The sequence below is a fragment of the Anomalospiza imberbis genome, chromosome 29 (assembly GCF_031753505.1).
Source record: "Anomalospiza imberbis isolate Cuckoo-Finch-1a 21T00152 chromosome 29, ASM3175350v1, whole genome shotgun sequence".
Taxonomy (NCBI): Eukaryota; Metazoa; Chordata; class Aves; order Passeriformes; family Viduidae; genus Anomalospiza; species Anomalospiza imberbis.
In genome coordinates this window covers 2,467,481-2,487,134 of record NC_089709.1, presented here as the reverse complement: position 1 = coordinate 2,487,134, position 19,654 = coordinate 2,467,481, and the positions used below count along the sequence as shown (strand labels likewise).

The 19,654-nt window shown below is 66.0% G+C and overlaps 4 protein-coding genes across 6 annotated transcripts; 2 read left to right on the top strand and 2 right to left on the bottom strand.

The window, feature by feature from the left end:
• Positions 1–1,897: 1,897 nt before the first annotated feature.
• On the bottom strand, positions 1,898–10,946 carry TRIM46 (tripartite motif containing 46). Of its 2 annotated transcripts, none has more exons than XM_068174710.1 (10): positions 10,533–10,946; positions 8,459–8,714; positions 7,441–7,784; positions 6,804–6,947; positions 6,587–6,682; positions 6,210–6,463; positions 5,996–6,117; positions 3,598–3,897; positions 3,213–3,510; positions 1,898–3,098 (listed from the first exon to the last, which is right to left on the bottom strand). In XM_068174710.1, the coding sequence occupies exons 1-10, from the start codon at positions 10,887–10,889 to the stop codon at positions 2,723–2,725; spliced, it is 2,547 nt and encodes an 848-aa protein (XP_068030811.1). In that variant the 5' UTR covers positions 10,890–10,946; the 3' UTR covers positions 1,898–2,722. The 2 variants fall into 2 exon arrangements, with proteins under 2 accessions (XP_068030811.1, XP_068030812.1); XM_068174711.1 differs by having other exon boundaries at positions 8,459–8,709; positions 10,533–10,796.
• A 246-nt stretch (positions 10,947–11,192) lies between these two features.
• KRTCAP2 (keratinocyte associated protein 2) lies at positions 11,193–12,659 on the top strand. Its single transcript, XM_068174778.1, has 5 exons — positions 11,193–11,196; positions 11,421–11,689; positions 11,864–11,927; positions 12,150–12,216; positions 12,455–12,659. The coding sequence occupies exons 1-5, from the start codon at positions 11,193–11,195 to the stop codon at positions 12,573–12,575; spliced, it is 525 nt and encodes a 174-aa protein (XP_068030879.1). The 3' UTR covers positions 12,576–12,659.
• A 555-nt stretch (positions 12,660–13,214) lies between these two features.
• DPM3 (dolichyl-phosphate mannosyltransferase subunit 3, regulatory) lies at positions 13,215–13,868 on the top strand. The gene is made up of 2 exons (XM_068175192.1): positions 13,215–13,324; positions 13,542–13,868. Exon 2 carries the CDS (start codon positions 13,548–13,550, stop codon positions 13,833–13,835), a length of 288 nt encoding a protein of 95 aa, XP_068031293.1. The 5' UTR covers positions 13,215–13,324; positions 13,542–13,547; the 3' UTR covers positions 13,836–13,868.
• Positions 13,869–16,515: 2,647 nt separating this feature from the next.
• On the bottom strand, positions 16,516–19,015 carry SLC50A1 (solute carrier family 50 member 1). 2 transcript variants are annotated; one of them, XM_068175194.1, is made up of 6 exons: positions 18,860–19,015; positions 18,148–18,225; positions 17,924–18,047; positions 17,692–17,832; positions 17,507–17,626; positions 16,516–16,938 (listed from the first exon to the last, which is right to left on the bottom strand). In XM_068175194.1, the coding sequence occupies exons 1-6, from the start codon at positions 18,922–18,924 to the stop codon at positions 16,837–16,839; spliced, it is 630 nt and encodes a 209-aa protein (XP_068031295.1). In that variant the 5' UTR covers positions 18,925–19,015; the 3' UTR covers positions 16,516–16,836. The 2 variants fall into 2 exon arrangements, with proteins under 2 accessions (XP_068031295.1, XP_068031294.1); XM_068175193.1 differs by having other exon boundaries at positions 17,692–17,850; positions 18,860–19,014.
• Between the last annotated feature and the right edge of the window lie 639 nt (positions 19,016–19,654).

The window sequence follows — 19,654 nt, the reverse complement described above, 5'->3', positions numbered from 1 at the left end:
GCTGAAGGAGTTTGTTCTGGGCCCAGGGGAGAGATGTCCCACCCAGGAGCCCCCTGACACCCTGTGATGGAGGGGCAGTGACCACGTGGCCAGGCAGAGCACGGCTAGGACCTGACACGTCAGCACTGCCCGGGCTGGGCAGGGTTGGCACCTGCTGGCCACGGCGCAAAGGACAGCCCAGCCCCACAGCCCCCGGTCCTGTGCATGCCTCTGGACATGTGCCCCTGGACAGCCTGGTCTCATGGCCCCATGGCCAGCCCAGCCCCACAGCCCTGCAGCCCCACAGCCCTGTGACCCCACAGCCCCGAGACCCCACAGCCCCGTGACCCCACAGCCCTGAGACTCCACAGCCCTGCAGCCCCACAGCCCTGTGACCCCACAGCCCCATGGCCTCACAGCCCCATGGCCCCACAGCCCCGAGACCCCACAGCCCTGCAGCCCCACAGCCCCGAGACCTCACAGCCCCGAGACCCCACAGCCCTGAGACCCCACAGCCCTGAGACCCCACAGCCCTGCAGCCCCACAGCCCTGAGACCCCACAGCCCCGTGACCCCACAGCCCCGTGACCCCACAGCCCCGAGACCCCACAGCCCTGTGACCCCACAGCCCTGAGACCCCACAGCCCTGAGAGCCCACAGGCCTGCAGCCCCACAGCCCGGCGACCCCAGAGTCCTGCAGCCCCACAGCCCTGAGACCCCACAGCCCTGTGACCCCAGAGCCCTGCGACCCCAGAGTCCTGCAGCCCCACAGCCCTGTGGCCCCACAGCCCGGCGACCCCAGAGTCCTGCAGCCCCACAGCCCTGAGACCCCACAGTCCTGTGACCCCAAAGCCCTGCGACCCCAGAGTCCTGCAGCCCCACAGCCCTGAGACCCCACAGCCCTGCAGCCCCACAGCCCTGAGACCCCACAGCCCCGAGACCCCACAGCCCCGTGACCCCACAGCCCTGAGACCCCACAGCCCTGCAGCCCCACAGCCCCATGGCCTCACAGCCCCATGGCCCCACAGCCCTGTGACCCCACAGCCCTGTGACCCCACAGCCCCGAGACCCCACAGCCCCGTGACCCCACAGCCCTGAGACCCCACAGCCCTGCAGCCCCACAGCCCCATGGCCTCACAGCCCCATGGCCCCACAGCCCTGTGACCCCACAGCCCTGTGACCCCACAGCCCCGAGACCCCACAGCCCCGAGACCTCACAGCCCCAAGACCCCACAGCCCTGTGACCCCACAGCCCTGTGACCCCACAGCCCCATGACCCCACAGCCCCACAGTCCCGTGACCCCACAGCCCTGCAGCCCCACAGCCCCGTGACCCCACAGCCCTACAGCCCCACAGCCCTGTGACCCCACAGTCCTGCAGCACCACAGCCCTGTGACCCCACAGTCCTGTGACCCCAAAGCCCTGCGACCCCAGAGTCCTGCGACCCCAGAGTCCTGCAGCCCCACAGCCCTGTGACCCCACAGCCCCGTGACCCCAGAGTCCTGCAGCCCCATAGCCCTGTGACCCCATAGCCCTGAGACCCCACAGCCCTGTGACCCCACAGCCCTGAGACCCCAAAGTCCTGCAGCCCCATAGCCCTGCAGCCCCACAGCCCCACAGCCCCACAGCCCTGTGACCCCACAGTCCTGCAGCCCCACAGCCCCGTGACCCCACAGTCCTGGAGCCCCACAGCCCCGTGACCCCACAGCCCTGTGACCCCACAGTCCTGGAGCCCCACAGTCCTGGAGCCCCACAGCCCCGTGACCCCACAGCCCTGTGACCCCACAGCCCCGTGACCCCAGAGCCAACCCAGACCCAAGGTCCCCTGGTCCCTTGGCACCCCCCACCCCATGCACAGTCTGGCCCCAAGCACAGCCCAGTCCCATGGCCCCCCCTGTGCCAGGGAGGCTCCGGAGGAGTCTGGCACTGCAGTTTATTGTAGGAAACCATGAAAATACAGCGTTTGTTGTAACAGAACCCAGGAGAAATGACAGCAGCTCGGACAGATCCCGGTGTGGGACTGCTGGCACAGCCCCCATGGTGCTGGAGCTCCCTGGCTGGGGTCAGATCCAGACCCTGCAGGCCCAGCCCACCCCAGCCATGGCTTGGGCACTGAGCGGTGTAACAGGAACCGAGTGTGGCCCGGAGGCCACGTGCAGGGCTGGCCAGGCACGTTGCTCCCCAAGGACAGGGCAGAGCAGGCGGCAGGCACGGAGGTGCCCAGCAGCCCACGGGAGGGCCCCCAGGCTGGCTGTGTCCAGGGGCTGTGCCTGGCTGCAGCCAGACGATCCACGTTGAAAATGAGCCATTTTACAAAACATCTTCACACCTTGTTCCAGCCCAGCCTCCCCCCCGCCCTCTCCCACACCCCAGCTGCCTCCCCCACCCCAACCAGCACCCAGCCTCTCCCCCGCACTGTCACCCCACTGTCACCTTCCACCCCCCTCCCTGCGCAGCCCCGTCCCCCTCCCTGACCCATCTCTAGGGCTGACCCTCTGCCAGCCCTGCCCACAGCCCCAGCCCAGAACAGCCTGGGGCTGAGCTGGAGCTCGGGACAGGGGGACAGGGTGAGGAGGGGACGGCAAAGCTGTCCCCGTCCCCCCCATCCCACAAAACAAACACCTGGCCTGTCCCCAGTGGTGGCAGGGCCGGGGCCGCCCCTGCTATGCTCTGCTCCCTGGCCACTTGTGTCCCCCTGGCGCTTGCAGGGTGCCCGGGGGGCATGTGGGGACCACGGGCGTGGCTCAGTCCAGCTTGGCGAAGTTCCCGATGGTCACTTTCCTCTCCTGCTTGTTGGCCACCAGCTCCTGGAGGTGCAGGGCCCCCCCTCCGATGAAGCAGAAGGCAGGGCAGACGGGCCCCGAGCAGTCCACGCCGCACTCCCAGAGCTCGCGGAAGGACACGGCGTCGTAGAAGCTCACCTTGCCCTGCTCGTAGTCCAGGCAGATGCCAATGCGCGGGGGCAAGGGCACGGTGCAGCCGTTGGGGTCGCGGGACGTGAGGGCTGAGCCGTGCGACAGCAGGATCTTGCCCATGCCGATGGTGAGGAAGGCGTAGGGAGGAGGCGCCTCCACCGTTGTGTCCTCTGCCCCGCTGTCGTGACCACTGTCGGGGTCGTACCTGTGGAGCCGGGACAGGTGAGTCCCCCCACGGGACAGGCTGGAGATCCCCCACACCCCGGTGCCTGCTGGGGGGGTAGGAACAAGCCCTGCACCCCCAAGCCACCCCGCTCACCTGGGGCTCACCACGTCCTGCGGCACCTGGAACCACTCCTGCAGTTTGCTCTCCAGCCCCACGCCCACCTTGACCAGGTAGGAGCTGGGGTCCACGCAGCAGGCCCAGTAGCTCTTGCCCTGGGTGATGGCCACGTCGCCGATGACCAGGTCGATGGACAGGTGGCAGCTGGTCATCAGGCGCTCGGCGGCGAAGAGCATGGGGATGCCGGGGACGCTGCGCACCGCGCGCTGGTCCTTGCTGATGGCCAGCCGGTCCCGGTTGAAGCCCCAGCGGTTGTCCAGGAAGAAGTTGAGGACTATGGGGAGCAGACAAGGAGGAGAAAGGTGAGCAGCACGGCACAGCGGGGCGCCCCGCGTCAATCCAAGCACCCATCCCCTCTCACCTGGGGCGGGCGGCGTGTGCAGGTAGATGTCCTCGCTGTAGTCGCCGAAGCCCGCCTTGTTGTAGCCCTTCACCCGGAGCACGTAGACGCTGTCGGTGTCCAGGTACTCGACGAGGGCGCAGGTGCCCCTCACCTCCTCCCGCCGCTGCCACAGCTTCAGCCCCTTGGCCTTGGCGTCGGTCTTGCGGAACTCCACGGTGTAGTGCCAGGCGGGCGGCGAGTGCTGCGGCAGCCGCCAGCACAGGAAGATCTGGTCGTAGGTGTAGGTGCGCTGCGTGTCGATGACGGGGGCCTCGGGCGCTGCGGGGAGAGGCGGCAGCGGGGCGTCAGGCAGCATCCCCCACCCCGCAGGCAGGGAGGCGGCCGGACGCAGGGAGGGGGCATTCCGGGATTCCGGACGGACGGACGGACGCACAACCAGCAGAGTCTAGAGGGGTCTGACTGCGGAGACCGTGTGTCGGCACCGGAGGAGAGCGAGAGTCAGGGAGACAGAGGAGCTGCTGCTGTGGGGCTCCAGGGACCAGACAGGCCGAGTGCAAGTCAGGAGGGAGGAGAGAGAGAGAGAAGAGAGAGTGGAGGCAGCAGGAGAGGAGGAGGAGGAGATGGGGATGGAGGGTGGCAGAAGGTACTGGCAGGAACAGAGGCAGGGTGGGAAGGGGAGATGAAGGGTGGCAGGTGGAAGAGGGGTAAGGAAAGGATGGGAATAGGGCGAGGAAGAGAAAGGAAACAGGATGATTTAGGGAGGTAGAAATGGGGCAAGGAGAGGGATGGAGATGGGGAGAGGAAGAAATGGGGTGAGAGTAGGATGGAAACACAGAGAGAAGGAGAATGGAAATGGGGCAGCAATGGGGCAAGGACAAGGTGGGAATGGGATGCAGAAAGGGAAAGAAATGGGGTGAGCAGGATGGAATTGGGGTGAGGAGGCAGATGGGAATGGGGCAAGGGAGGAAGAAATGGGATGAGGAGAAGGGTGGGAATAGAGTGAGGAAGATGATGGAAACGGGGTGAAAGTGGGAGAGAAATGGGGTGCAGAGAAGAACATAAATGGGGGAGGAATGTGGACATAAATGGGGTGAAGGGGGGACAAATATGGGGCAAAGAAGGGAATGGAAATGGGACAAGAGGGGGAAGAAAATGGAATAAGGAGAGGGGTGGAAATGGGGCAAGGAGAAGATGAAAATGGAGTGAGAAATGGGATGGAAATGGGGTGAGACTGGATGGAAATGGGCTGAGACTGGATGGAAATAGGCTGAGACTGGGATGGAAATGGAAAGTGGGGGAATGGAAATGGGATGAGAAGAAAGTGGAAAAGGGCAAGGATGGGGTTGAAATGGGGCAAGGGAGAGCAGAAATGGGATGAGGAGGGGACAGAAAATTGCGTGATGAAAGGGACAGAATTGAGGTGAGGATGTGGACAGAAGTGGGGTGAGAGCTGAACAGAAATGGAGTGAAGAAGGGGATGGGAACAGGGCGAGAGGGGACAGAAACGGGGCGAGGAAGAAAATGGAAACAGGGCAAGAGGGGATGGAAATGGGGAGAGAGGGCAGAAATGGGGCAAGGAAGGGGATGAAAATGGAGCAAAGAGTGGGACAGAAATGGGGCGAGAGGGGGATGGAAATGGGGTGAGAGGGGGCAGAAATGGGGCAAGAAGGGGATGGAAATGGAGCAAAGAGTGGGACAGAAATGGGGCGAGCGGGGGATGGAAATGGGGTGAGAGGGGGCAGAAATGGGGCAAGAAGGGGATGGAAATGGAGCAAAGAGTGGGACAGAAATGGGGCGAGCGGGGGATGGAAATGGGGTGAGAAGGGGTGGGAGGGCAGGAGGAGCGGCGGCAGATGGAGTAGGCAGAGCCACCGGCTGCCAACGCCGGCGGGCAGGACGGGGATGGAGGATGGCGGCGGAGCGGGGCCAGGGATGGGAGCAGGATGGAGGGATGGGAAGAGAGAGCGGGGCGGCTCTGGGGCAGGGGTGTGACTTGCCTCAGTTACTTCGGTGACGCCTCGGCAGCGGCCGCAGCCTATAAACAAAGAGAGGTAGAAGCAGGTCTGAAACGTGTCGCCAGCGGGTCTGGCAGGGCCACGCGGCTCCTGCCCTGCGGGAAGCGCCTGCCCGGCAGCGGGGCAGCTCCGTACTCACCCTCCGGCACTGCTGCTGCCCTCACCTGGCACCATGGCCCTGCCTGCCTGCCCCTGGCCTGGACGCCCTGGCACAGGGCAGGGCAGGGGTATCTCTGGGGGCTGCTGGGGCGGGGGCTGTCCCTGACGGGGAGGGGGCACCGGCAGATCCGCGAGCAGCCGTGGCTGAGCTGCAGCTCCGAGGCGGGCAGGGACCCGCTCTGCCCGCAGGGGCTGTGCCTCGGCACGGGGCACAGCCGGTGCCCGGGTCCCACTGCCTTTACCTCGGATGAAGGCCAGGTCAGTGAGCAGCTTCAGCTCCCTGCTGACATCCAGCTGGAAGTGGCTGAAGGAGGCGTTGGCCGCAGGACGGAAGCTCTGCAGCGAATCGGTGGCCCTGAGGATCCTGCAGCACAGGAGAGCGGGGATATCAGGGTGCCACCTCGGGCACCAGAGCGTCCCAACGCCCCCGGCAGCCCCGTGCCCGCAGCCCAGTACCTGTTGTGCAGCTGCTTGGCAGCCTGGACGAAGCAGGGGTGGTCAGTCTCCTTCAGCACCTCCTGGGCATAGCCCACCATGCCCGAGTTCTCCAGCATGGCCTGGTGCTCCCGGATCTGGCCGTGCAGGCTGGCCAGCCGCTCCTGCTGGCACTCCTCGATGGCCTGCAGCAGCGTGGCCCGCTTCTCCTCCAGCATGGCACAGAGCCCCTGGATCAGCTGGGACACCTCTTCCTTGGCCTGTGAGCCATTTACCTGCCGGGCACAGACATGGCAGGGTCGGCGTGTGGCACGTCCTGGGACCAGAGGGGATTGGGCTGGCTGTGCCACCCCTGCCTAGGCACAACTCAGGGACAGATGGGCACCCTCTGCCCTTACCTCCGTGTGCTTCACTGTCTCCTCCAGCTCAGCAATCTGGGTCTGCACCGTGTCCTGGCTGCTCAGGATGTAGGCGAGGCTCTTTGTCAGCTTCTCCTGCAGGAAGGTGATGAGATGTGGTGCCAGCAGCCCCCGCCCCACACCCCCCATCTGCACTGGGGCTCCGTGGTGCCCCCAATTCCCCACAGAGCCCCAGCCTGGCCCCAGGAGCCCTTACCCTGAGGGCCTGGTAGGCGCTGAGCACCGGGGTGATCTTGTGGCTGGTGTGGGTGCGGCGCACGCGGCAGAGCTGGCACACCAGCCGCTGGCAGGTCTTGCAGTAGTGAGTCACCTCCTCCTTGTGCTCCGGGCACATCAGCCCCTGCGCGGGCACAGCGGGGCTCAGCGGGGCTCTGCACCCCCCTCCACCCCCGTAGAGTCCCACCCCTGCACCCCAGATCTCAGAATCACAGAATGGCTGGGCTGGGAAGGGGACCTTGAAGATCATCTTGTTCTAACCCGCCTGACATAAGCAGGGACATCCTCAAGCAGACCCCAGTGCTCAGAGCCCCACCTTGGCCTTGAACACTTCCAGGGGTGTGGCATTCACAACTTCCATGGGCAACTTGTTGCAGGACCACACCACCCTCACTACAATAATTTTTTCCTAATATCTGACCTAAACTTATTCTCTTTCGATTTGAACCCATTGCCCTTTGTCCTGTCATTCCAGGCTCTTGTAAACAGTCTTTCCCCATCCTTTCAAAAGTTGCCTTCAGACACCTGAAGGCCACAGTTTGGTAACCCCAAAGCTTCTCCTCTCCAGGCTGAACAATCCCAACTCCCTCAGCCTTAACCAGGGCAGGAGGACCCACCTTGGGGCGGAAGGTGAGGGTGGGGGGCGTGGGCTCATGCTGGGCTTTCTGCGTGCCCCAGGGGTGGTAGAGCTTGAAGCACTCATTGCAGAAGCTGGACTTGCACTCTGTGCAGCCCTTGGTGGCCTCCAGCTGCGGGGGCTTGCAGAACTGGCACATGATGGCCGCGCTGATGTTGATGGTCTGCCGGTAGCGCTCCACCACCCGCTCCAGCGTCAGGTTGCGGAAGAGGCTGCCCAGGCCTCGCTCACCCAGGTCCACGTCCCGCTGGCAGGCAGGGCACGGGAAGCTGACGGTCTGGGGGTGCACGGCACCCCGCTTGCGCCCCGGGTAGGTGCCGAAGCCTGTGGGAGGGAGGCAGGATGGGGGTCAGCAGGGCACAGAGTCACTCAGGCCTCGCGTGGGGGAGCCCAGGGTGCTGTCCCCATCCCCACCTCCATCCCTTCCTGTTGTTCCTGCTCCCAGTCCCTCCAGCCATCTCTGTCCTCGTCCTCTCCAGCCATCCTCATCCTCTCTGTTCCTATTCCCTCTGCCATCCCCTCCAGCCATTCACCTCCCCTCCATCCATCCCTGTTCCCTCCAGCCATCTCTGTCCTCATCCCCTCAGCCATCCCTGTCCCCTCCAGCCATCCCCCTCTCCTCCAGCCATCTCTGTCCCCTCTAGCTGTCCCCATCCCCTCTGGCTGTCTCAAACCCCTCCAGCCATCCCTGTCCCCATCCCCTCTGGCTGTCCCAAACCCCTCCAGCCATCCCTGTCCCCATCCCCTCCGGCTGTCCCAAACCCCTCCAGCCATCCCTGTCCCCATCCCCTCTGGCTGTCCCAAACCCCTCCAGCTAACCCTGTCCCCATCCCCTCCAGCTGTCCCAAACCCCTCCTGCCATCCCTGTCCCCATCCCCTCCGGCTGTCCCAAACCCCTCCTGCCACTCCTGTCCCCATCCCCTCAGCCACCCCCGCCATCTCCAGCCATCCCTGTCCCCTTGTTGCCCCATCCCTTCTGCCAGCCCCTCCAGCCCCACCTGACTTGAGGAGGCGGTCGAGCCGATCGGGTTTGGGCACAGCCCTGCGGCCCAGGCGGGGGCTGCGGGTGGACGGGGTGGCTGCAGGCGACGTGGGCTCGGAGGTGGGGTCGCAGTACAGGTGGCCGTGCTGCAGCAGCACCTCGCTGGCACACACGTGGCACACGTTGTGGGTACAGGGCAGTGCCAGCGGCTGCTTGTACATCTCCTTGCACACCGGGCACACCAGCTCCCGCTCCATGTTCTTCATGCTGGTCTGCGGAGAGAGCGGGAGCGTCACCCGCCGGGGACACGGCAGGGCCAGGACCAGATGGGACCAGCACCAGGGCCGGGACCAGCACCAGGGCTGAGATCAGCACCAGGATCAGGATCAACATCAAGGCTGAGACCAGCACCAGGGACAGGATCAGAATCAGGGCTGGGACCATCACTATGGCTGGTTTCAGGGCCAGGACCAGCACCAGGGCCAAGACCAGCACCAGGGCCAGCATCACAGCTGAGATCAGCACCAGGGCCAGGATCAGGACCAGCACCAGGGCCAGGACCACCAGCACCAGGGCTGAGATCAGCACCAGGACCAGGATCTGGGCCAGGACCAGCATCAGGGCCAGGATCAATATGAGGTCCACGATCAGGACCAGGACCAGCACCAGGGCCAGGATCAACATCAGGGCTGAGATCAGTACCCAGGCCAAGATTAGGGCCAGGACCAGCACCAGGGCCAGGATCAGGGCCAGGACCAGCACCTGGGCCAGGATCAGCATCAGGGCTGGGTTCAGCACCAGTATCACAGCTGGGACCAGCACCAGGGCCTGGAATTAACACTAGGGCCAGGATGAGCATTAGCACCAGGATCAGGACTGGTACTGGGACCTGGGCTGGGATGGAGACAAGGACTGGGACCATCATCAGGGCAATGATGAGGCCTGGGACCAGCACCAGGGACGGGATGAGGACGAACACCAGTACCAGCAGCAGGATGAGGATCAGGGCTGCCACTGCGACGAGGAATGGAGCTGGGATCAGCAGCAGGGCCAAGATCAGAGTCAGCACTAGAAGCACAGCCAGGACCAGGGCCAGTGTCAGGAGCAGCACTGGGATAGGGGCAAGGACTGGGACCAGCATCATGGCCAGGATCAGGCCTGCGAGCAGTCTGAGGAATGTCAGGGCCAGCACCAGGAACTGGGGCCACACCAGGACCAGGACTGGGGCCAGTACTGGCATCAGGACCAGCATCAGAGCCAGGATCAGGCCTGGGACCAGCAGCATGGTCCAAATCAGGATCAGCACTGGGATAGGGCTGGGGGCTGAGGCTGGGACCAAGCAGGGTCAGGATCAGGCCTGGGAGCAGCACCAGAGCCAGGACCAGTATCAGGAGCAGGGATGGGGGGATGATGAGGACAGGGGCCAGCATCAGAGCCAGAATCAGGCCTGGGAGCAGCAGCAGGGTCAGAATCAGGACCAGGACTGGGATCAGAACCTGGATGGGACCCAGGCCTGGTATGGGGATGGGATTGGGGCTGGGCCCAGAGCAGGGCCAGGATCAGACCAGTATCAGGACTGGCAGTGGAATGGGGATGGGGGCCACCACTGGGATCAGCACCAGGATGGGCCCGTGGCTGGGATGGGGATGGTGGCTGGGATGGGGATGAGGACCAGCACTGGGAATAGTGCCAGGATGGGCCCAGGGCTGGGATGGGGATGGGGACTGGGATGGGTGTGGGATTGGAACTGGGATGGAGAGGGAGATGGGGGCCAGGATGGAGATGGTGACTGGGACTGGCCCCGCCACCGGGACCAGCGCCGGGACCGGGCTGGCCACCAAGATCGGGGCGGGGATGGGGCCGCCCTCTCCGCACCCGGTGCTCCCGGCTCGGCCACGGCTCGGTGTGTGGGGGGGTCCCGATGACGGACGGCGCTCCCCGGGGTCGCTGCGGTGAGTCGGGGCGCGGGTCCGCTGCCCGCCCACCCCTCAAGGGCATCGCCCTCCCTCCCAGTCCCCGCCGCGTTGCCACGGCGACCCGGTCCCGGAGGACCCCTGTCCGCCCCCCCCGCCGCCACCGCGGCCGCTCACGCTGATGCGGACGAGCGCGTCCATGATGGAGGTGAAGGTCTGCAGGTCCTCGCCCTCGGCCATGGCTCCGCTACCCGCGCCCGTGCCTGCGGCGGCGGCGGCGGCAGCAGCGGCGGCCGCGATCGCCCCGGTGTGTTGCAGGGAGCGGCGGAGCCGGGGGGAGGGCGGGGGGCGGCGGCGCGCATGCTCGGCGGCGCCCGCCCCGCCGGCACCGGAGGGCGGTGGAGACACCGGAGGGGCGGCACGGGTAGGGGGAGGGGGGCGCCGCGGGGATGCTCTCGCCGCACCCCCGGGCATCCCCCGGCGAGCCACGCTCGGGGAGCGGCGCCGGGGGTGGGCTGAGGGCAGGATGAGCATGGCACCGGTACCGGCGGTGCTCCCGGGGCGCTCCCGGGGCGCTCCCGGGGCCGGGGCCGGTGATGGGTGCGGGGGTCCCGTCCCCGCGCTGTTCCCGTCCCCACCGCCAGAGGGCGCTCCGGGACGGCGCGGATTTGCAGTGCCGCTCCCGGCCGCCGGGGGGCGCGCGCCGGGAGGGGCGGGGCCTCCCGCGCACGCGCAGTGGCTCAGGCCGGTGCCGCCGTGTCCCCGCTGCGCGCCGGGAGCAGTGCGCATGCGCGGAACGGCGGCACCGGGAGCGGACCGGGACGGGCTGGGAGCACCATGGGTAAACGGGGGGGGGGGGGGGGGGGGCACGGGCGGTAACGGGGGCGTAACGGGGCAGGGGGGTAACCGAGGCGGGAGGAGTACCGGGGACAGCGGGGGTAACGGGAAAGAGGGGGAACGGGCGGTACCGGGGCAGCGGGGGCACGGGGGTAACGGGGAGAGGGAATGGAGGTGTGACGGGGCAGGAGGGTATTGGGGGCACGGGGATAACGGGGTTAACGGGAGCGGGGGGGGAGCCGGGCTGGGGAAGGGGGGCACGGCGCCGTGGCTGCAGGCTGAGCTCAGCCCCGGTTCTGGCCCCGGTGCCGGTGCCGGTGCTGAGTCGGCCCCGGGGCGCAGCCGTAGGCACGGGCACGTCGCTGGCGCTGTCGTCGCTGCTGTCGCTGCTGCTGTTCGCCGGGATGCAGATGTACAGCCGGCAGCTGGCCTCCACCGAGTGGCTCACCATCCAGGGCGGGCTGCTGGGCTCGGCGCTCTTCGTCTGCTCCCTCACCGCATCCCTGGGCACGGCACAGGGGCCGGTGGCCACTGGGGCCAGCGGGCTGGGAACAGGACCAGAGGGGTGGTGGGCAGCGGGTCCAGAGGGCAGGAGTGGCGCTGGAGCAGGGAGGATGGGAAATGGGAGCAGGAGAGCAGGATCCCGTTCTGTCCCTTAACTCCACAACCAGGCCTTCAACAACCTGGAGAACCTCATCTTCGGGAAGGGCTTCCAGGCCAAGATATTCCCCGAGAGTAAGTGTTGTGGGAGCCCAGGAGGGGAGCGGGGACACAGCGGTGTCCAAAGGGCTGGGGGTGCTCCAGCAATGGCACCGGACGGTCCCAGCCCTGCCCTGGAACCGTGGCAGCCCCCCTCGAGCTTTCCCTGGGTCTGGGGGGGAATTTTGCTGCTGCGGCCAGGGCCCCCCATCACCTGGGGCAGCCCTGCAGCATCGCGTGTCTCCTGGCTCTCCACAGTCCTCACCTGCCTCTTGCTGGCCCTGTTTGCCTCTGGCCTCATCCACCGGGTCTGTGTGACCACCTGGTACGTCCAGAGCTGCCCTGGGGGGTGGGGAGGGACCAAGGGGACCCCGAGGGGTCACGGGTGACACCGGGAAGGGGGCAGGAGGCTGGGCAGGGCCAGGAGTGCCAGGGAGCCTCAGCACAGTGGGATCCGAGGGAGGGTGTTAGGGAAGGGCAGGGGAGTGGGACCCAGTGTTGGGGTGAGCCTGGCATGTTCCTGCCCCCAGCAGCTGAGCAGCCTCTTCCCTTCTGCCCTCCAGCCTCATCTTCTCCATGGTGGGTCTCTACTACATCAACAAGATCTCCTCCACTCTCTACCAGTCCACAGCGCCCGTCGCTCCTCCTGCCAAGGCTGTGGGCAAGGGCAGGAAGAGAAATTGATGTCCTGCTGCCCCTTCCTGGGGCAGCCCCCTCCCTGTGGCCGATCCGGGACTCCCCCCTGCCCAATAAAGCCATTTCTTTGTAGCTGCTTGTCCCCTGTGCCAGCTGCCAGCCCGGTTCCTGGCCCTGCTGGAAGTGGCCCTGGAGCCTGGGGTAGGTTTTGGGTTGCCCAGGGGAGGTGGGGATGGCCAAGGGGGGGGAGATGTGCTGCTGGCATCTTGTCTGCCCAGACCTGCAAAGGTGGGAAGATCCCGGTGGAGCCAGGATTGGAGCAGACTCTGGAGTGGGCAGGGGGCTGGGGGGGTCCCAGTGGCTCAGGGCTCCAGCCCCAGCTGCCCCCAGGCCGGTGGCTTTGGCAGGGCATCACAGCCTCGTGTGTGCCCTCCGCGGGACACCGGGGGGGGCCACCGGGGCTGCATGGCTCGGGGGGGTGGGAACGGCGCGGTTCCCGCAGCCGTGGGAGGCCGGGCGGGACTCGCTCCCACGCCGGGTCCCTGGCACCCCTCCGGCCGGACGTGGAGGAAACCAGATGCTTCCTGCGGCCCCGGCGGCGGCCGACAAAGCCCGGCGCTTCCTGCGGCACCGGGAGCGGGGCCGGGCTCCCGGAGGGCTCCCGGTGGTGCCGCGCCCCGCCGGCAGGGGGCGCCCGCCAGCTGGACTACAATTCCCGGCAGCCCTCGCGCGCGGCGCCGCAGTTACGTCATCGCGGCGCCGGGCGGGGAGCGGCACCGGGAGCGGGACCGAACCAGGTGGGGGTGGGCCCGGTCCGACGGGTGGAGACCCACGGGGAATTGGGGCCGCTCCCCCGGGGGAGACTGGGCCCGGCGCGGGGCTCTCCGTCTCTCCCGGCTTCCCTCCCCCCGTCCCTCCCCTCCCTTTTCCCCTCTGTTCTCTCGTGGGTCTCCCCCTCTCCGTCTCTCCTCTTCCCCTTTTCCCCTCTCCCCTCTCACACCGCTCTCCCCTCAGGCCGCCATGACCAAGCTGGCCCAGTGGCTCTGCGGACTCGCCCTGCTGGGCTCGGCTTGGGCCGCGCTGGCTCTGGCCCCGCCGGGGCTGCAGCCGCCGGCCCCGCTCCGCCAGGCGCTGCTGCCGCTGCCCGTCTACCTGCTCGTGGCCTTCGGCTGCTACTCCCTGGCCACCGTGGGCTACCGCCTGGCCACCTTCAACGACTGCGAGGAGGCGGCGGCCGAGCTGCAGGAGCACATCAGGGCGGCGCGGGCCGACCTGCGGCGGCGGGGGCTGCGCCTCGGACCCCAATAAAGCCCCGGGACGGTGCGGGCCGTGCTCTTGTGTGACCGCGGGGCACGGGGAGCCTCGGGTGCTGCTGGAAGCCACCCGGAGGAATCACTCTGTGCTCCCGGGGGAATCGCTCAGCTCTCGGCGGTGTGAGGGGAGGGTTTGGGGGTTCTCCATGCGGGTCCCGGGAACCCCCCCACCCCCCTTCCCCAGCCGGTGCTGCCCTGCTTGTCCCTCGCTGAGCTGTCTGGAATTTGGCTCTGAAGTGGGGTGCGGGGCTGGCAGACACATTCCCGGCTCGGAGGTGGCTCACCCCGGCAGGTGGGAGCTGCAGGAGCCTCATCCCGTCCCGCTGGCCGGGCTCCCGGCAAGCAGGAGAGGGACTGGGAGGGTGGGGCGGGCGACACAGCCTTTAAATTGCGGCGTGGTGTCCCCCACCCCACCCCACCCCACCCCACGGCAGCTCATGGGGAGCTCCCCCGACTCCTCTGCCCATCCACAGCACCTCACTGGGCTTCACTGGGAAGAGGGAGGGGTGGGGGGCTCTGTCTGGGGAGGGGCCCGCTCCTGGGGACCCCCATCTCTGCTCTCTGACCCCGTGTGCAGGAACCTGCTGCCCTGGCAGCCACCAGCTCCTCCAGCCAAAGGACTTGGGGATTTTAATTAGCAGCTGTGTATCTGCAGAAAGGAGCAGTTGGGAGCGGGAGGGAGGACTCGGGTTAATTAGCAGGAGCAGCTAATTAGCTGTTTCCTGAGCAGCAAAGGCTGGTGGGAGCAGAGTGGGAAGCTGCCAGCACTCGCTGGCACACGGGTGGTTGGGGGGTGACATTGCCCTGGATTTGGCCACGTGGGGCCTTGGTGGGGTCAGGACCACGGCATGAGGACAGCAGTGCTCTGGGGGCTACTGACAGCCTTCTGTGGGCTACTCGGGGTCATCAGGGGCTACTCACAGCCAACTAAGGGCTCCTCATGATCATTCAAAGGGGCTACATATATCTATCCAGTGGCTACTTGTGGTCATGCAGGGGCCGCTCATGACCCTGCAGGCCACTCATGAAAATCCGGCCCCATCCCGGGCTACTTGTGGCCCTCAGGGGCTACTGACAGCCACCCAGGGAGCTCCTTGTGGCCATCCAGGGGCTACACATGGCCATCAGGGGCTACTGACAGTCCTCTGTGAGCTACTCAGGACCATCAGGGGCTATTTGTGGTCATCTAGGGGCTACTCACAGCCATCTTTAGAGCTACCCATGACCCTGTGCAGGCTCCTCATGGCAATCCAGAGCCTCTACTCATGGCCTTCAAGGGGCTACTTATGGTCATCCAGGGGCTACTCAGGGCAGTCCAGAGCCTCTACTCATGGCCATCAGGAGCTCCTCCCAGCCCGTGTGGCAGCAGCCTGGTGGCAGCTCCTCCCTGCGTGGAAGGATCCGGGAGCTGCCTCCGGCCTGGCGCGAGGGGCCACGTCACAGCCGCTGCCGGCACGGGCCAGCTGGAGCGACCGGTTGGCAGCCGAGGTGTGGCAGTGGAGAAAGCTGCCCTTTCCCGAGGTGTGGGGCCAGGCTGGGAGCTCTTTCCCTGCTGGGCCAAGTCCCAGGAGCAGCCAGAGCAGGCATGGGGAGCCCCGGTTCCACAGGGGCAAGACAGAGCACGCCGGGAGCTCGTCCTCCTTCCCTTGGCACCACGCTCAGCTCTGTCCCTTTATATGGATTTTTCCAGGCTGTGTGTGAGGCGTGCACAGGCAGCAGAGGCACGGCACAGCTCCTGCCAGTGTCCTTCATCCCAATGGTGTCATCTGGCTGGAGTGTGGGATGAGGCTCCTCGGTCCTGGGGGGGTCCTGCATGGGGTGGGGGTCTCTTTCTGCAAGGCTCCGGGGTCTGCTGTGTGATTTGGTCCCTCCACCGAGGCACCGGCCCGATATCTTCATTCCAGATCGCTGTTAATTGGTTAATTGACTGAGCATCAATGCTTGATCCAGGCCTGCTCGATCCACGGGGGTTTAGCAAGGATTCCCATCGATTCCCGAGTCCTGCCATGGTGGCTGCACGTCAATTGCACAGACTTTTACCCCACACATTGATGGGTGGCTCCTGTAGCTCAGGGGGGGTCGGAGCAGGCCCCCAGCAGCACTGGCTTCCTTGGGGTCCCCTCGTGGGGGAGTGTGGGATGAAGCTCCTTGGTCCTGGGGGGTGTCCTGCATGGGGTGGGGGTCTCTTTCTGCAAGGCTCCGGGGTCTGCTGTGTGATTTGGTCCCTCCTATCCCTTCACCAAGGCACCAGCCTGATGTCTTCATTCCAGATCGCTTTTAATTGGTTAATTGACAGAGCATCAATGCTTGATCCAGGCCTGCTCGATCCACGGGGGTTTAGCAAGGATTCCCATCGATTCCCAGGTCCTGCCATGGCGGCTGCACATCAAATTCCACATACTTTTACCCCCACACTGTGATGGGTGGCTCCCTCGGGGGGGGTCAGAGCAGTGCTGGCTTCCCTGGGGGCCCCTCGTGGCCCCAACACCAGGGCTGATGCCTACCGAGGGTTTGCCAGAGCCCTGGGTGTGTCAGAATGAGCCCTCCCCACAAGTAGCCCCTATATGGCCGTAAGCAGCCCCCCTGGTTGGCCACAAGGAGCTCCCAAAGCAGCTGTAGGGCCAAGAGCTGTACCATCCTCTGCAGCAGGAGGGAGGTACAAGAAGCAGGCACTAGGAAGTCTCTGATTTATTAAAAGGCACTTGAATCCATACAAAAGTGACACCTGGACCCCTGGAAGCCACTCAAAAGCCCTGCCCTTCAAAATCCTGGTCCCAGGCAGGGCCATGGGCATGGAAAACTATCCTCCCACCCTGGGGTTTGAGGGGCTTACGGCACCCCAAAGGATTTGCTGAGAGCTCCAGGGCCTTCGCTGAAGGATGCAGGGCTGGAGGCAGGAGGTCCTTCCTGATGTCCCACTGGGAGTGGCCAAGGTGGCACTCGGGGCTCAGCGGTGGGGCCAGCCCAGGCCAGAGCCGGGTGCTCCTGGGGACCTCTCAGGCAGGCAGGGGGCTGTAGGGCTTGCCCTGCTCTGGCCTGTACCGCTGGAAGAGCCAGAACCGCACGAGGCTGGTGACAATCCCTGGCACGTTGGGGACCTGTGGGAGGACATGGGGGGACAGTGGATGTACCCCTCCCCCCTGTGGTGCCGGGGGAGGTTTATTGGCCCCATCCCAGCTAATTAATTAAAATCAATAGTCATCATGCTGAGCCTTGTCACCCTTGGCTGGGTGACACACGCAGTGCTGAACGGGGCCGGCGCCAAGCCAAGCGCTCAGCTGAGCCATGAGAGGGGAATGGGGTGGAATGGGATGGGATAGAGTGGAATGGGATGGCAGTGGGATGGGGAAGGATAGGATAGGATAGGCTGGGATGGGATGGCAATGGGGTGGGGATGGAATAGGACAGGATGGGATAGGGGTGGAATGGGGATGGAGTGGGGTGAGATGGGAATGGGATGGGGTGAGATGGGGCAGGAGGGGGACAGAACAGAATGGGATGGGATGTAGAGGGGTGGAATGCAGATGAAGCAGGCCAGGGTGGGAGGGGATGGGGATGGGACTGTGTGGGATGCAGTGGAGTAGGATGGGCTGGGATATGATGAGATGGGATAGAGTGGGATGGGATGGCACCACCACCCCTTGGCATTCCACCACCCCAACCCACTGTGATGTAGGGATCATGGAGCTGCAGGCCATAGAGCGTCCAGCTGCTGGAGGCCACAAGGGTGGTGACGGTCAGGGGAAAGGACAGGCACCGCGTCGACTTGCTCCGGACAACCTTGGCCTGCAGGAGCAAACGTCAGGCAGGGCCCGGGCTGGCAAGCCCCAGCTCTGCCAAGCCCCACACACCAGGTCAGCCAGCGGGGAGAGGTACATGCTGATGGTGAAGACGCTGCAGAAGAGCCCCAGGTGTGTCAGGCGTGTCCCCGTGTCAACCAGGATGGTGAAGTAGCCGTAGCCAGTGACCACCACAGCCAGGAGCAGCAGGACCTGAAGCAGCACGGGGCGCTGGGAGGGACAGCAGGGGGACGTCAGGGTGGGGGTCCCCCATCCTCCCCATCGCCCCAGGCCCCTGCCCCACCTTGGCAGGGCTGTAGTAGAGATACACCAGGATGTAGAGGGTCTGCAGAGCTGCCCCGATGGCGTTGACGGTGATCACTGTCCCGTCCCCCTTCAGGCAGCCGTAGCCCAACCAGCTCAGGTTGCTGCAGGGATATGGCACAGGCACTCGGCTGCAGCCTGGGGGATCCCCCCTGCCCCTCAAATGTGTATGACCCTCCTCCCCAGGACCCGACCCTGCTGTACTTGGCATCAGTGGTGAGGAAGGGCAGGAACTGGATGTTCTCCACACTTTTGGTCGCCAGCATCTGGCGCAGGTCAGACCTAGGGAGGGCGGAGGGCAGCGGCCTCCTGGGTGCCTGGCAGTGCTGGGGTGGGGGGACTCCAGTCTCTGCAGCCAGCAGGCACTGCACCCCCCGACTCTCCTCCCCCTGCATACCCCAAACAGGACTCAGCACCACCCCCAATCCCTCTGCAGCAGCCATCCATGGCCCACTGCACCCCCAAACTGGCCCTGGTGCCCTCCCCATTACACCCCCCTATGGCCCCCACTGCACCCCCAAACTGGCCCCCATTACACCCCCCTACTGCCCTCCCCACTGCACCCCAAACTGCCCCTAACACCTTCCCAATTTTACCCCCAAGTGTCCCTTCACGGCCTCCACTGTAGCCCCCAAAATGCCTCTGGTACCCTCACTATTGCACCCCTAACCCTCCCCGAAGGCCCCACACTGCACCCCAAAACCAGCCCTGGCGTCCTGATCGCACCCTCATCCCCCGTGGGCCCCACTGCACCCACAAATCCCCCTCCCCAAGGCCTCCACTGCACCCCAAAACCAGCCCTGGGGTCCTCCCGCTCGGCCCCCCAACGCCCCCGGCCCTCACTGCACCCCCGAGCTGGCCCCGGTGCGTTCCGCATCGCCCCCGCCCCCGCCCGGGGCCGCCGCCGATCGCTCACAGGCCGGTGGCGAACATGGCGAGGGTGGCGGCCAGGCAGACGCCGGCGAGCACCGACAGGACCATGCCGGACACCGGGCGGCGGCGGCGGCGGCGCGGCGGGGCCGGGGCTGCCCGCGGCGGAGCGGAGCGGGGCGGGGCGGGGCGGGACGCACTACCGGGGAGGGGCGGCGGGGATCCGGCTGCGAGCGGGGGGAGCAGCGCCGGCTGCACCGGCGTGACCGCCCCGCGGCACCGGGGAGGGCACCGGGGCCGGTATGGGGCGTGCGGTGAGGAGGGGGGAACACCCCCAAGGTGTCGTGTATTGAGCGCCCCACTTCAGGTTTGGGGGTCTCTGGGCAGCCCCAGGGTGAAGCCCATGGTCCAGATTGCACAGCCCGGGGGTCACCACAGCCCTGTGACCCCGGCTCCCCACCCCCGCCTCCTGCAGGAGTCACACATCCCTGTGATAGCAATTCCCCAGGATCCTGGGATCCTCATTTCCCTGTGACCCCACTGTCCCAGGGTGCCCCCACACATTCTGGGGGTCACACAGCCCTGTGACCCCGGCTCCCCACCCCCGCCTCCTGCAGGAGTCACACATCCCTGTGATAGCAATTCCCCAGGATCCTGGGATCCTCATTTCCCTGTGACCCCACTGTCCCGGGGTGCCCCCACACATTCTGGGGGTCACTCATCCCTGTGACCCCGGCTCCCCACCCCCACCTCCTGCAGGAGTCACACATCCCTGTGATAGCAATTCCCCAGGATCCTGGGATCCTCATTTCCCTGTGACCCCACTGTCCCGGGGTGCCCC

Bases quoted from the DNA above. Each gene is read 5' to 3' on its own strand.
- TRIM46 (XM_068174710.1), bottom strand. From the start codon at position 10,889: ATGCTCATCCTGCCCTCAGCCCACCCCCGGCGCCGCTCCCCGAGCGTG. The intron at 6,464-6,586 runs GTAAGGGCAGAG...TGTGCCCGGCAG, and splicing joins AGACAGTGAAGCACACGGAG to GTAAATGGCTCACAGGCCAA. The intron at 3,099-3,212 runs GTGAGCGGGGTG...CCGGCTCCACAG, and splicing joins CAGGACGTGGTGAGCCCCAG to GTACGACCCCGACAGTGGTC.
- KRTCAP2 (XM_068174778.1), top strand. The intron at 11,690-11,863 runs GCATCCCTGGGC...CTCCACAACCAG, and splicing joins TCTTCGTCTGCTCCCTCACC to GCCTTCAACAACCTGGAGAA. The intron at 12,217-12,454 runs GTACGTCCAGAG...TCTGCCCTCCAG, and splicing joins CGGGTCTGTGTGACCACCTG to CCTCATCTTCTCCATGGTGG.
- DPM3 (XM_068175192.1), top strand. From the start codon at position 13,548: ATGACCAAGCTGGCCCAGTGGCTCTGCGGACTCGCCCTGCTGGGCTCG.
- SLC50A1 (XM_068175193.1), bottom strand. From the start codon at position 18,924: ATGGTCCTGTCGGTGCTCGCCGGCGTCTGCCTGGCCGCCACCCTCGCC. The intron at 17,627-17,691 runs GTGTGTGGGGCT...TTGCTCCTGCAG, and splicing joins TCTCCCCGCTGGCTGACCTG to GCCAAGGTTGTCCGGAGCAA. The intron at 16,939-17,506 runs GTGGGTTGGGGT...GTCCTCCCACAG, and splicing joins TCCATGATCCCTACATCACA to GTCCCCAACGTGCCAGGGAT.